This window comes from Chlamydotis macqueenii, chromosome 7 (assembly GCF_036417535.1).
Source record: "Chlamydotis macqueenii isolate bChlMac1 chromosome 7, bChlMac1.mat, whole genome shotgun sequence".
In the NCBI taxonomy this organism is placed as follows: domain Eukaryota; kingdom Metazoa; phylum Chordata; class Aves; order Otidiformes; family Otididae; genus Chlamydotis; species Chlamydotis macqueenii.
In genome coordinates, this window is record NC_141562.1 from 184,789 (window position 1) to 199,091 (window position 14,303).

General features: G+C 50.6%; 1 protein-coding gene across 6 annotated transcripts in view; it reads right to left on the minus strand.

Moving 5' to 3' along the window:
* The window catches only part of LOC147600023 (uncharacterized), a 32,471-nt gene extending 26,663 nt beyond the window's left edge, over positions 1–5,808 (minus strand). Inside the window, exons 1-2 of one of the 6 annotated variants that reach the window (XR_015259024.1) lie at positions 5,389–5,807; positions 5,140–5,293 (exon numbers count right to left, since the gene is read on the minus strand). Coding sequence is in view for 2 of the 6 variants with exons in the window: in XM_086751689.1 (XP_086607815.1) it covers positions 5,389–5,437 (49 nt within the window). In the remaining 4 variants the exon portion in view is untranslated. Of the gene's footprint in view, positions 1–5,139; positions 5,294–5,388 lie in introns of all 6 variants that reach the window. The other 5 variants (XR_015259025.1, XM_086751691.1, XR_015259022.1 and 2 more) reach the window with 5 other exon arrangements.
* Positions 5,809–14,303: the final 8,495 nt, after the last annotated feature.

The following is a 14,303-nucleotide window of genomic DNA, read 5'->3' on the forward strand; positions in this document are numbered from 1 at the left end:
GGGGTCCTTGGCTTCTGATGCACTGACTCAAGTATCATAGTACATGGTCTTCTAATGCATCTGCCTAATGGAAGTACTGGTGGTGAGAACAGGCCAGGCTGGTGGTGGGATGAGTGCTGCTAGTGGCAGCACCAAGCTATGCCATACAGTGCTGCCATACAGCTCTTCTGGTCTGTGCCTGCCCATCTTCTCAAAGTGTTCATCCTCATTTGTAGGCTGCTTAGCATGGGGAGAATCTCTGCATGTGTTTAGCAGAATGACTAGTACAAGCAGAGCCAAAGCTTTGCTTCTCTCCATCTGCCATTGTGTTACAAAGGACAGCAGCATCCAAGCCCTGGCAGACCTCTGCTTGTCCCCAGAGCTGCTGCAAGGTTCATGGGCGCAGTGAACCCATCCATGGTGGGTGGTGCTGGCAGGGTTACACAGGGTGGCAGTCCCAGGGAGAGGCACAGGGTGGGCAGTCCAGAGATGCTGAGTGTCTATTCCTCTCCCCACTCCTGTCTGCCACAAGACATGCAACAGCTGGTAGATATAAATCCAGGAGACAAGTACTTTCCAACTGTAGTGTGCCACAAGGATGAAGCACCAGAAATAAACGGCATTGCCAATGACTTAGGTCATGGGAGTAGCGGGAATTTTGCACAGCTGGCCTGCAAAGGAAGACCAAAGTCAAACCTCATCATTCCTACTAGACTGCTTAGCCCAGAGCACAGGAGCAAGATAGACATACAAAGGCCCAGATAAGGTTTCTCAGCATCTCATACAGGACCCATGCAGCCTGCCTAGTAGCGCCTCTCTAGCTCCAGCTGTGCCAAGGAGTAAATCCGGTGCCATGTAGGGTACGTTCTGTGATGGGGCTGTGGCCTCCGAGTAACGGACTAAGGTGTGATTACCAGCTTTTGAAGAATCATTAGGCAGCAGTGATGAGTAAGCTGGAGTCAAACTCATGACCTAGAAATGAAAGGCTGCCTCCCCCATTCAGCCCTTGCATTCCCTCATTTTCCTTCCTCTCTTTACAAAAATAAGTCTCCCTTCAGACCCTCCCTGCAACACGTTCTCTAACACCACCGGCAGTACAGCTCAGGTGGTATTTCCCTTTCACTGCCAAGAGGGGATTTTTTTTTTTTCTCACCAGTGATGAGGTCTCAATTTCCCAGCATTTAAGAGAAAAGGGGTCACTTCCTTTCTGAAACAATAGGCATTTTTTGCTGCTGACTTTTCCCCTATATGTGGGCTGTGGGATAGGGCTGGGTGGTGGGGCTGGGCCAGCACCTCCTCCTGGGCACTATCCCACCAGCTGGCCCCACATAGAGCACGCCAGAGCTGTTACTCTCCTAGCTGGGCAATGGCTGTCCCTTGTACTGCCCTGTGGGCACAGGGAGTCGTGTCATGAACAGGACCCGACACTTAGAAGAATTGGATTACTCTTGTGCTGCCAAAAAAAAAAAAAACCAAACCCAAAGAAAGCAACCCTACAAACAAACAACCCCCACCCCCCAAAAAAACCTCACCCAAACCACTACCAATTGACCCTTTAGGAGGGAAATCTATCTCTGCAGAGCTTTGCCATGGACTTCTGTGGGGTAAGGATCTCTGCGCTTCCTGGTGCTGCTTGGCACCAAGTTTCTGCAGATAATCTGCCTTCCCAGTGCCTTTCAAGCAACCCTAGTCTGTGAGCAGGCTGCTGGATCTTGGGGTGCCCAATCTGAGCAAGGGCTTTTCCTAAGCAATTAAGACAATCCTAAGAATTTCTAAGGGAAGCTTATGGGAAGGTCTTGTGTCTTCAGTGCACCAGTGACAACCAGTATCTACAACGGCAGAAACTTGTGAAGGCTTGAGAATCACTGTCATAGAAATGGTTTTCATACTGGAATTGTGAATGAAAAATTCAGGTTTGTAAAGGAACACAAAATTCACATTTGCATGAATATCCGCATGACAGCCTCAATTTCAAAAAATTTCAGTTTATCCAACTGGAAAACTGAAATGCATGTGGATTTCATGGGAGTAAATATACAATTTTATTTGCTTGAAATGTTGAATGCATAGAAATAACTACAACAAAGATGTGATCCCGAAACAGTCCTTGAAAAAAAAGCAAAAAGTTCTTGGATCATTTGGCTCCAAGGTGCTCTCCAGTCTCACTGTTAGTTAAGTGTGTGAAGTTCCGCTGGATGATAGCTTGGTAATATAACGTGATCAGAAATGTTATGGATCCCCCATAGCTGCAGCTGGTAATGATAGGTCCATACAAAATAGATGCTGAGAGAAAGATAACAGGGTTCAAGGATTCTGACTGAAAGGGCATTCATTGCTTTAATACGTATGTTTTAGAAGAGGAGGAGATAATTATAGCTCTTTTCAGGCATTTGAGGAGGAATGAGAGCGAGATTGATTGTTTACTGATGGATATAGTCGGGTGAACTAAAGAGGAAATGGATTTCCAAGTAGAGAGGCCACTTGACACTTTTACAGCTTGCTTCTATTCATTCCTAGTGACCTGTGAAGTTCTTGAAACACAGCGACAGGTCTGATAGATTAGTGACCTCTGGCAGAAAGTCTCGGGGCACAGCAGGTCCCCAAGGACCACCTGGTTTATCAGGGTTACTTGTGGCTGGCGGTCACCAGTTTTTAGACCAACACCTGACCTTGTGCTTAGCACCAACTAAAGAGCCTCTCCCACTCATTGCCACATTTGCCCTGCAACTTATTTCTTTGAGTATACAGCCCAGTGGGAAAACCAGCCTAAGCCCTCCCTACTCTGCAAGGTAACCACTCCTGGGTGGGGGGGGGCCCAGCTCCCACAGTCACCTTTGGTGCTTATTTGTGAGACCTTATCAGGGAGATTACAGCTCTCACCAAAGACCTGCAAATCCTTCTCCCTGGAAATTCCCCATGTGCTCCTTCAGGAGAAAGGTTCAAAACCTTAAATAAAGCAGCTGGTGCTTTCATGAGCAGCCCTGTACAATAGCAGAAGATTATCTGGCACACAGCTTGCTAATGTGTCTGAGGAGAAAACGAAAACAATGTAAACAAATATAGCACACCTTGGCAAAAACTGCCTAATTTAGGAGAGCTTCCTTGCACATCTGATGTGCAGGCTGTCTCATATTGCAAAGGAGTATTCAGCCAGAAACTAACTAGGAGACAGGAGGCCCTTTGCAAGGATGGAACTTGCCCCCCAGGGATGACAGGTATGTAGTAATTCAGGTTTTATTGCCTATAATAAGCTTGGATAAACAACTGTTCAATAGCCCCACAGACCAAAGCCGTTAAGACCCCAGTGCTTCAACTGAAGCTGAAGGAACCCGTGAATCCTATCAGAAAGGTCACTGTTAACCTGTTCTTCATGTGCAGTCATTGCTGTTCCTAGGCAAAACCCCGGGGAGCAGCTTCTGCTCAAAAGAGGTAGCAGTGGGCAGGTGTAACCACACTCTTTGGTATGTCTGAAATATCTTATGGTTGCAGTGAGAGCAGTGACAATTCTGGGGTTTGTTGCTCTTGCTGGGGCCATACAAGGACCTTGGTGAGAGGAGGTGATGCAGGGGTCTGTAGCTGCAGTAAACGGAACTTGCTGATACAAGAGGTCCTGCCACCCTGATACTTCTGCTCTAACAGCTCTCAAGATCCAGCCTATACTGCTGTCAAAAAGAATGGTTCAGTTTATATTCTCTATGTTAAGCTGCATTTGGAGATGCAACTTCAAAGTCTCTGCAACAAAGCCTGCAAGAAACAGCATGTTCTTGGCTCTTTCTGAGTAGTCTTGGGGTCTGAACCAGAACATAAATAATATCTGGTGCATCTTTCCAGTCAAGATGATTAGCGAGTGCTGTCCCTGCTTCTTATTTGGAGAAATTCTAGCTGAATCTCTTTGTGATTCCTCAGTGCTCTGTGTGATAAGAAGTCTGTTCATCCACCAAAGCTTTCACCTACCCATACGACAGCATTGCTGTGCCCGGTGTTGAGGGACACTTCCATATGGAAGAGCAAGCTTCCTTTCTTCTCCTAACCCTGCCGACAAGCTTATGCTACATAGCTTGGGGAGAACAAGTTCGTGGTCAAATTACATCCAGGGGAAAATGTTTTTTTCGCCATACTGTGAAATGGCATCTCTTCATTCTCCACATCTTGTGGTGATGCTGGAGTGCTTTCGCAGCAGCACTGCTCTAGAGCTCTTCACATCACTTTGTAAATGCTGCTTCCAAACCAAAGCCAGGCAGAGCAATGTGCACAGCGCCAGCAGTTGCCTGCCAGGGCACCCCAGAGAGGCTCACCCTGAGCAGCTGCCCCAGGGCAGGGAAGAACTGTCCCAGCAGTGGGTGCCTGAGCAGATGCCCACAAACATGGCAGCGCTGCTGACTCCGCAGGAGCTGCCTGCACTGCATCAGTCCAAGGAGGCAGGAGTTCAGCATAGAGATGGGAAGTCAGGACCCCAGGAGGCACAACCATTCCAAGGCAGTGTTTTGCAACATCTCTTCCATCCCGCTCTTGCACAGTGGAATACACTCAGACTCCGCCAAACCCTGTCTGTAGCTGCCTCCGTGCCAAACAAGCCCAAATAGTGCAGCGATGTTAGCTGGACAGAAGCTGCGGATCTCGTTTAGAGCTGGCACAAGCCATGCTGAAGGGTAAACGAGGATGCTAAGGGGGTTCTGCTACCTGGGGCTTGCCATTTCAAAGCCCGCAGCACTGGCTAAGGAATAAAACACGCCAGACCCATGCCTGAAAAGGACAGTCTGAGACCGCATCATTTGTTTCAACAACAGACTTTAAAAGTTACAAGCAGTGATCTGCTGCAGGTCCATAGCTGCCTGGGTCACCTCATCTGTACGGGGCAGGAGAGAGCAAATAAAACCTCTCAGGCTCGGGATAATCCCGCTGGATGGGGATGCGCCAGCCTAGAAAGGGACCCGACGCCCGCGGCGGGCACAGCCGGTTCCCCTCGCCTCGGTGCAAAACCCGAGCGGGACCGGCCGCTGGTTTCACCCTTCCCGTTCCCATCCCGGGCAGCTCGCCGTGCTCTCCCAAGCCTTTAAAACGAACCCCCTTTAACGAACCGGTCCCTAAAGCGCGACCCCGGGGCAGGCGCTGACCGGCCAGAGGTTTATGCGGGGCGTGGGGGGGTCACTGCAGCCTTACCTGCGTGGGGACAGAGGCAGCCGGAGAGCAGGGAGCGCAGCATGGGGCCGCAGTGGGGTGCGGTGCGGACGTGATGCGGTGCGGGCAGCCCGTCCGGCGGGGCCCGGGAGCGGGGCGGGCCGGGCCGGGCTTGCTCTAAGTACCGTCTGCGCGGCTGCCGAGGGGAAGGAAAGGGATGGCGGAGGAGCGGGTTTGGGGCGGTGTGCCGGCTGGCCCCGAGGGGTGGCCCTGGGGGGGCGGCGGACTCACCTTTCTTCCAGGGCACTGGCAGGGCAAAGCTCCGGTACCGGCTGAACATCCCAGCGGCTGCCGCCCTCAGGGGCGGGCGGCGGACGGGGACGAGGATGCCATGGCCACCGGCCCTCCCCGGGCTGCTGCGCGGCGGGCGAGCGGGGCCGGGGCCCGGGCTAGGGCATGGCGGGGGCTGCGGGGGCAGCGCTGCCGGCGGGGAGGCTGCGGAGCGGCGAGCGGGCGCCCGGCCAGCCGTGACTTATAAAGGGAGTAGCCCAGAGGAATGCATCTCCTCTGGCTGATAAGCCGAGATGGCTGGAGGGGTTTGCACTACCTTTGCAGCCCCCAGAGGAGAGAGGGGGAGAAAAGAAAAGGGGGACGGGAGAGACGAGGAAAAAAAATGCTTCAGCGCTTGCATAATGTCAATAAACAACCCCCATCCCCAAGTGGCAGGAAAGGAAAGGCTGGAATGTTTTGGGTGGAGAGAGAGAAGAGTGGGTTTGGTGTTGGGTTTTTTTTTTTTTTCCTTTTCAGGTTTTTTTTTTTTTCTCTTTCTCTATTTAAATCGCACGTTTTGTGTTCGTCATACAAAACTCTGCCTCGGTAGTAGCTGGGGCTGCAGGATGCAGATGAGAGGGGCGAGGGGGAAGTGGCGGGACCATCCCGAGTGGGAGCTCCCTACGCAGGTTTGCTGTGCCACCCCGCTGGAGTGAACTTCAGACAGGCAGGCCTGGCACGAAGAGCTCTAAGGCGTGGGAAATCCCTCCTAGGCTAGGTTTAGGCAATCCAAGCTCCCTACAACCAACGGCCCGGTAACCTATACGGGGTCTCTGCTGGCTAAGAGAGCACCTGTCCCTGTGTTACTCCCCCATCCAGGCTTCTACTGACTCCAGCGCTGTCAGGAGAAAATGTGCTGCTCCACTGGTTAAACCAGTGTGATTCTGTGGACTTCAGCTGTCCACAGGATCAGCAGGTCCGAGGAGACCACAGAGCACCAGTGAGTGCTACAGCCCTGTGACAACAAATGCCATGAGAAAGCCAGGCAGGAGGGGAGATCCAGTCCAGCTGCCTCTTGCTCTGCTCCCCTAGGTGCCAGCCCTCCTGTGCCTCTGCTGCAAACACCACCGGGCAGATACCCACCAAAGTGAATTGAATTTTTGCTGTAGCAGTCGCTGGAGTTTGCTGACTGGCACCAACCACAATTTAAAGACAGAGAATTTAATTGCCCTCTTTCCTCTACCATGTTGCTCTTGTATTTAGTTATTATTTCATTGCTCCCAAGCTCATGTCATCCAACAGAAGGCATCCTTCCTCCCCAGGCTGGGTGATTTGTTGCACCGCTCCCTCTTTGCCTCCCACTGCAGTGGGATAGAGTGTTTGCAGCTGCACCCGGTTTCCTTGCAGGCACTCATCGTGCACCTAGCATCTGCTCCTGTTTTTCTGGGAAAGCCAAAGAGGGTTGTGTCCAGGGCTGGTGAGAAGGAAAGGCCATAAATTCCATCAGGGAAAGAGGTCCCTGTGTCTTGCACTGAGACAGTTCCAGGCCAGGGAGACGTGCACCATGGTGGTTACTGCTTTGTGCTTGGCACGCAATGTGCTGCCGTGCTCAGCTCATGGTGCCAGCCCAGAGTCACCGTCTCAGCTCCAAGCTTCAATGGGCAGACTTAAATTATTAGAGCAGTGGAAAGGTAATTACAGGTGCCTTAGCATGAGGTCAGTAGCACTGTTAGCAGCCAGAGGAATTTTAGGGACAAACTCTTACCGTGTCATCTCCAGCTCTGCTGTCCCTATACCATTGCACATTCCTTTTTTTCCTGCCATAGAGCTCCACTGTTTTGTACACTGCTGAACATACTCCTATACTATCCAGAGGCTTATTTTTCAAATAACTAGTTTGGAGAAGATAAAAAGGTACTATGCTAATGTCTATATATAGCTGCAACTCAAAGTGCTCTGAAATGTCTCTACTTTACGTTGAGCAAAATGTTGCTGTCAGAAAACTAGGTTCCTAAAGGAGTCTCAGGCTGGTGTTTCTAAGCTCAATTTACCCCTTTGTGTTCAACATATGCTTGGGGCCATCAGAAATGACTGTGTTACCAAAATATAATAAATAAAAGAATGCAGTGACAGTAAGCTTTTTAAACAAGAATGAAACATCCCCTGGAGTGCGCACGAGCCAAATGCTCCAGCCTTGGGCTAGGGCAAAACGTGGAAGGAAAATGGCTGGCAATGAGCACAAGATTTTAATGCTCTAGGTACTCTGACAAGAGGATGTACTTGTGTGTGTGTGACTGGCAGTTAATATTGGAAGTGCCCTGTCTTGACACAATATGTGACAGTGTTCAGAGTCTAGAGGACCCTACAAAGCTGTTGTTAGGTGTTGCATGTGGTTATTTTTGTCTACACTTGAAAAGTTTTAGTAGCATAAATGTGTTTTATGTATTTTTTTCAACTCATATTTGTTGGCTATATTAGCATCAAAATGTTTTACACCTGAATAGCTTAGCACTGGATCAGGAAAAAGCTATAGTGTGCTTAGGACTTTTATTCCAGTGTAAATGCATCTACCTGAAGGGAGATTTTACCATTTTGTGGTTGTATTATTAACAGTAGGGAAACCTTCCAAAGGGTGGACAGCATCAAAACCAGCCCACAAGCAAGAAACGAAAGTGGTGCCTGGTTTTGGTGTCCAAACTTGAGTAAAGTGCAGAAAAGGGAAACTGATTATTAATGTGCTTTTGTCTAAACCTTGTGAACACCCTTGACATGGGAAAGGTCATATCCCCTCTGTACAGAAATACATTGCGCTCAGTTGCTACTGTAGTCCAGCGAGAAAGGAAGGATGCTTCTTGTCTGGCAGCAAGAGTACTGCCAGGTCTCACCATTTAATTGGGAGTTTTGAGACAGGCTGGCTCCTTTTCCTTAAAGTCCAGCCTGTTAGTGAAGGCAGCGTGGGGTGATGGGGTCAAGCTTTATGTCGCTGTGCTGGTAGCAGAGCACAGGGGTGGGGAGGAACCAGCCGTGAGAGGAAACAGACTGGCCTAAGCTGCAGGGACAGTCTGGTCCAAGGACTGGGGCCACCTCACTAGGTGCCTCATGAGGATGCTGTGGGTTCATCAGGCTGTCAGGCCTCATTCCAGGGCTCTTTCCCATTCATCCGTGTACTGAGAGTGTGGGATGGGTTCTCCAAATTGCCACTGGGCAGGAAATTCCTTCCTGAACTGCAGAGGATGTTAACGGGAAGAGGAAAAACCTCTTAGTCAGCATCAGCTTCATTTCTGATTAATGTATCAATTTCCTCAGACATAAGAAAACTCTCCACCCAAAGAAGTTCCCAAGTGTGGAAAGCTGTTGTGTCTCTGGATCCCCTGGGCATACAGCTGCATCCTATCTTTCGTGTCACCTTTGTGAGACTTGGGGCTGGTGGGAAGCGACTTCAGAGCAGAGGGCACTTCCCTACCGCAGAGAAGCCAGGCAGGAGCTCGCAGGGAGCTGCTCAGTTTTTGCACCAAAGGAGGGTGGGTGAGGGTACATGGCAAGGTCTGTTTACAGTGCAGCTCCCAGATTAGACACCTGGAAAGCAAGAGAGATATATTTAATGGTGACTTCTAAACCTATATAGGCCATTGTGCTGTTCCTCCATGCCCCAGTTACTACTGTGTACTACAAGTATTTGGAGGTTGAAATCACCCCCAAATCTCCCACAAAAAAAATGATTCCTACAATGTCAATTGAGATGCTCTGCAGTTGCAAAGGAGGATGCTTGTCAAAAGTGATCTTTGCTTCAAAAAACTCACAAAGAGCCAGTTTTTGCAGTAGGAGGACAGAGCCCTGAGCCTGTGTAGCCCTGCATGGGTGAGCTCTCCTGGCTGGGACAGGTGTTCCTCTGCTGTTTGGCTTTAGGCAAGTCCCCCGTGCAAATAACTTCATCTCCTTCTGCCGCAGCTTGTCTGGTAGAACAGGATTTTTGTCAGTAGTTTCAGGACCCGTCTTCTTTAAGGTGTACAGCCCCCAAATCGCAGGATTTCTCATGCATGTAAAAGGCCCCTCCACCTGGCGTGAAGTATTTGTGGTGAAGAAAAACACATTCCAATAGCATTGTCGCTGTGGTTTTCACACTGAAGTGCACAATGAAATAACTGACAACCTTTCATCATATGTATATATTAGACCTCATTTTCCATCCTGTTCCCTGACCCCCTTAGTTAGAGGCCGGATCTGGCCAGGTTGCTCAACTGCCTCCTGGTTTGGTTTCTACACCTGCAGTGTGGCACAAAAGGACCCTGTGCAATGCAGCCACCGCCTTCACTCGAAATGTGTTTTCTTTCATTCTGGTACCAGCAAGGGTTTGGGATGTAGCTGGTGGAAGGACAATGGATCTGTGTGACATCCTGGGAAGAAGGTGGGATATAATGTTGTGCTATGGGGGGGCTCTCTATCAGGGCAGGAAGGGCATGATTTGTGCAGCAGCCATCAGGGTTGGCTTGGACCTGTCCCTGATGGGTGACTGCAAGGGGTTGCTCTTTGTCTTAGGTTTTAGCTACCTTTGCCTGATCAGCCATGCCAGCGGTGCTGTATTATCTCATATAAGCGAGGATGGGCAGCCCCTCTTGTGTGAGGGTGTGCAGTGGTGCTCGTGGGTACACTGGTGCCACGGGGCTACAGAGCCCCATGCTGGGCAGTGTGCCTGCATGCATGGCTCGGGGAGCCCGCACTGCCTCTGCCAGCAGCACCTTGCACAAGAGCCAAGTCAAGGGCAAAAAAAAAAAAGGGGAATGGGGTTCAAAGAGGAAATGCATGATACTTGCATTCCTGTAAAAGGAAGTTTCCAGAAGACTCCAGTTTCCTGTGAAACAGTTCTCCTGCTAACTTGGCAATGGCCTGCACGTGTAAGCTTGTCCAGGTGAAGGTTTAGGGTCAGGATAGAAGAAGTTGTTTTACTGCAGTGCTCTTACAGTGCAAAAAATAGCTTGCTGGGGTAGCAAGAAGCTCTTGAGCCTGTTGGCCGTAATGTGTTAACCCCTGCAAATCTTGCGTCTTGCTCCAGACACTTGTCTTAGTCTAGATACATTGCAGTTTTTGCTCTTTCCTTGGGGAGTCTGATAAATGCAGTAAATACTCAAAATGAGCAAAGCCTGTCTGTACAAGCAAAGCCCCTCTGCAACTTCTCTGCCTCTCACATGGATGCTGCTGCCCTGAGTGATTCCGCAACCACAGAGGAGAGGAGAAAGCTGCTACCCAGCTCAGCACCTCCTGCCACGATTCTGCTTGCTGGTGTATCCACCAGCCTTTCCAGAGCAGAGAAGGCTCAATGCCAGGCGTATTTTGGTATGTGGTCCCTGCTCCTCCCTGCTGTAAAAGGAGCCCTGGTGAACCAGGAGGGAAGCTCAGCACTGTGCCCCGGGGAGCAGGGACCCATGGCTTGCCAGGCACATAACTGCCTTGTGCACGTGCTGGAAACACCTTTGTGCTCACTGAGTTGGGCTCAATGGACTTTTGACTTTAAAAGCTGTTGCAACACGTGCTTAGACTCAGGTCACTGCTCTCTAACTCTCTGGAGTCAGCACAGTCCCCCTCGCTTTCCTGTGGGTTACCTGCCCAGAGGGTCCACACCTTTCCCAGCCACAGGACAAGCTGGCATACCTTGTCAACACCTTCCAAAGGCAGGCTGAGCTGCCCTGGCTGCTTTCTGGGTTATGGCACAACCCAAATCCTCTGTTCTCCTCCCATGATGCTGCAGGCTGGCCGGTGGCATGCAGGTACAGAGGGGTCCCCATCAGCTCTTCCTCCCCCTGGCATACCTGCACCCCTCTCCACCAGTAGTTTCGGGCCAGGTGTCTGAGTTGGCGGGCGCTGGGGCTCAGCCAGGAGAGAAGGGTGCCTGGCTTGGGATGGGACAGGCAGCAGAGTGGTGGTGGGCACCTTGGGGCCACACACCAGTAGGGCAAGTGGGCAGTAGTGGAGGAGCAGAGGGGAGCAATTCTGGGGAGCTGGTGAGGGGCAGGAAAAGCAGCAGAGGTGCTTGAGGAGCAGCGGCAGCCCCTCAGGAAGGAAGGAAGGAAGGAAGGGTGGAGGCTGAGCCAGGCTGGGGAGAGAGTTGCCTTGTTTTTCTGCTGGGACCTCAGCCTCCTGAGGGTGCTGGGGGGCTGCTTCCATGGCCCTGACAAAGGGCAAGTCATGGGCAGGGGCACCCTGCTCCTGGGCTCTGCTGGGGGTCATTACCCTCCTCCAGGGGTGGGGGGCAGAGCCCGCTTTCACTGAGCTGCCTTTATTTCTATGATTCTTTATCTTTGTGATGGAGGGCAGCATCTCCTCTAGCTCAGTAGCCCTCAGCTCGGTCTCTCTGTGGGACAGTCCTGACAGGTGCTATGGGGTTACTGTGAGAGGCACTGTGGCAACCTCCCGTCCCTGTTCACCTACCAGCATCTCCCTGCTTTGCGCCAAGCAGAGAGCAGCACCCCTCACCAGAGCCCTGCTGCCACAGGAGCTGCCTTGGGGCCAGCCTTCTCCTTCCTCTCACCACCTCACAGCTAATGCCAGAACAGATGGATGGGCAATTGTAGGGTGATCATAGCCCCAGGAGCAGAAGACATGTGAGGGTGTCTGCCTCGAAGAGCTGTGCCTCCTGCCACCTGGCTTCTGGCCTCCCTGGGGGCTGTGAGCCTGTGCCCAGCCATGAGCCCAGGCTTGACCCTGCATCTGGCTCATGGCATCCCCGAGAGCTGGGCCAAGCTTTGTCCCCACTCCCACAGGTCCTGTCCTTTCCCAAAGACCACTCCACAGCAGTGAATGGTCCCGTGTCCAACCTCACATATGCGTGTCCAGGCGCTGGCCTGAAAATACAGCAACGGGGCAGGGTAAGGCGAGGGTCACGGCATGGCAGCGTAGCACAGCAGGGCTGGGTACGTGGCAGCAGGAGCTCTTCCTCTCCACAAAGCCCTGGCTGAGTGCACTAGCAGTGCTGCATAGTTTCATGCTCTGTTTTGTCTAGAGGAGACTGGTAAAACTAGATAGGAATCCAGGGACCATGACAGAAAAGATCAGAGGGCATGAGGAAAGGGTCAGGGAGTTTCCCAGTGTGAAATCAGGGGAAAGGGTGATGAGGAGGAACTCAGAAGAGCAGTTTTGTTGACCTGGGCCTCCCTTTCCACCCTCTGAGGTTTTTGCAGCCACGTGAAGCTCCAGCCAGGCCTAGGCTTGGCCTGTTTCTCTGCCCCCATCATGACTCTGCCAGGTTGTCCTGGTTTCAGCAGGGATGGAGTTAATTTTCTTCTCAGTAGCCGGTGTGTTTTGGATTTTGTGTGTGAAGAATGTTGATAAAAACATTCTGATGATACGAGTTGTTGTTAATGAGACCAAGGACACTGTCTGGCTTTCCAAGTCTCGTTAAGGTCGCGTTAACGTGCAGATGCGGGAAGCTGGGCGAAAGACAGACAGAATAATTGATCCAAACTGGCCAAAGAGAGTATTCCATGCCATAAACGTCATGCTCAGTATATAAGTGGGGGTTGCCCATGGGAGGGGGCATCATTTTCAGTTATTCCTTTTCTTGTCGGGTATCCGTTTGGGCACCCTGGGCATTCTTTTCTTCTCTCTTGCTTGCTGGCATTGTTCCCTCTACCTTGCTAGCTTGCTCTCCCCACTTTGCTTGCTGCTCGGTGTTGTTCCTGTGATCGCTGCTCAGGACGGGCTGCGTCGGTCATTTGGACATCGGGTGGCGAGAAATTGTACATTGTTCATTTTGTATATTTTGTAGATATTAATATCCTTATATCCTGTTAGCTTTGTAGTTTTTAGTATTTTTAGTAAACTGTTTTTATCTCAACCCACGAGTTTTTTCCTTTCTTCCCAATTTCTCTCCCCTGTCCCACTGGGTAGGGGCAGGGTGAATAAGAAACTGTGTGGTGATCCGGGCTAAACCACCACACAGGTGCAGAATGAGGGGTACCCTCTGCCCTCACTTGGTCTGCTGCTGGGCAGCAGCCAGGCTGGGCAGGATCTGCCAGGCACACGCCAGCACTGTGTCCTGGGCAAGAGCTGGGGAGCAAGAGTATCAAGAGCATCCCTCAGCTTGTTTGTTTCTTTGCTTTTCATCCCTGGAGAATCCCAGTGGCTGTGAAAGTGCTGCTTAAACCTTGCAATTAACAGGGCTGAGGGTTTGGGAATCTCTGCCTCATTTGCCTTGTTGCAAATGCTGCATCCTTGTAAATGCAGCAATTGCTTTAATTTGGAAAGCTTGCTCTCAGTTTAGAGCACTCTGCTTCAGTGGAGTGCAAGAGAAGAGTCAGATGTGACTTGCTAAATACATCGCTAGACTTTAAAGCAGTACAAATAGCAATTATGGAGATCCTGGGCAATTTGCATTGCTTTCCCCTGAATATACAAGCAGACATCAGTAGAAAGAAATATTTTTCTTGTGTAGCAATTTAATTAGAACTTATTAAAGTAAACATGTCCTCAAGGTTTGAATATGATAGTGGCATTGCATTATAAATGTCATTTTGATTAAATAATGGCTTCTTTGCTTGAATAGGGAAACTATCCACCCGACACACAGAGGTGAAACTTTAGTTAATAATAAAACTCCTACCAACTTCAATAGAGCTATATTTCACCTTAATTGTACTCATAATTACGCTTTCACAGTTTGATTACAGAATTGACTGTTTCATGCTTGGAGGGGGTAAACATTGTTGTACACCTCCTACAAAAAAACCTGAGAACCGAGGACTGTTGACATCCAGTACATGAACCTCGGCTCAGGAATGAGGTGTTTCGCCCTGTCCAGCTAAATGATGGCCCTCTCTTGTCCCCGGATGCCACAGGAGCACTGAGATGCCACATGGGCTCTCACTAAAGAGGATACCATAAGATCAGCCTGGAACAGTGGTTGCCAGTTCTTGTGGATCTGGCTACTCCAGTATTCAAGAAAA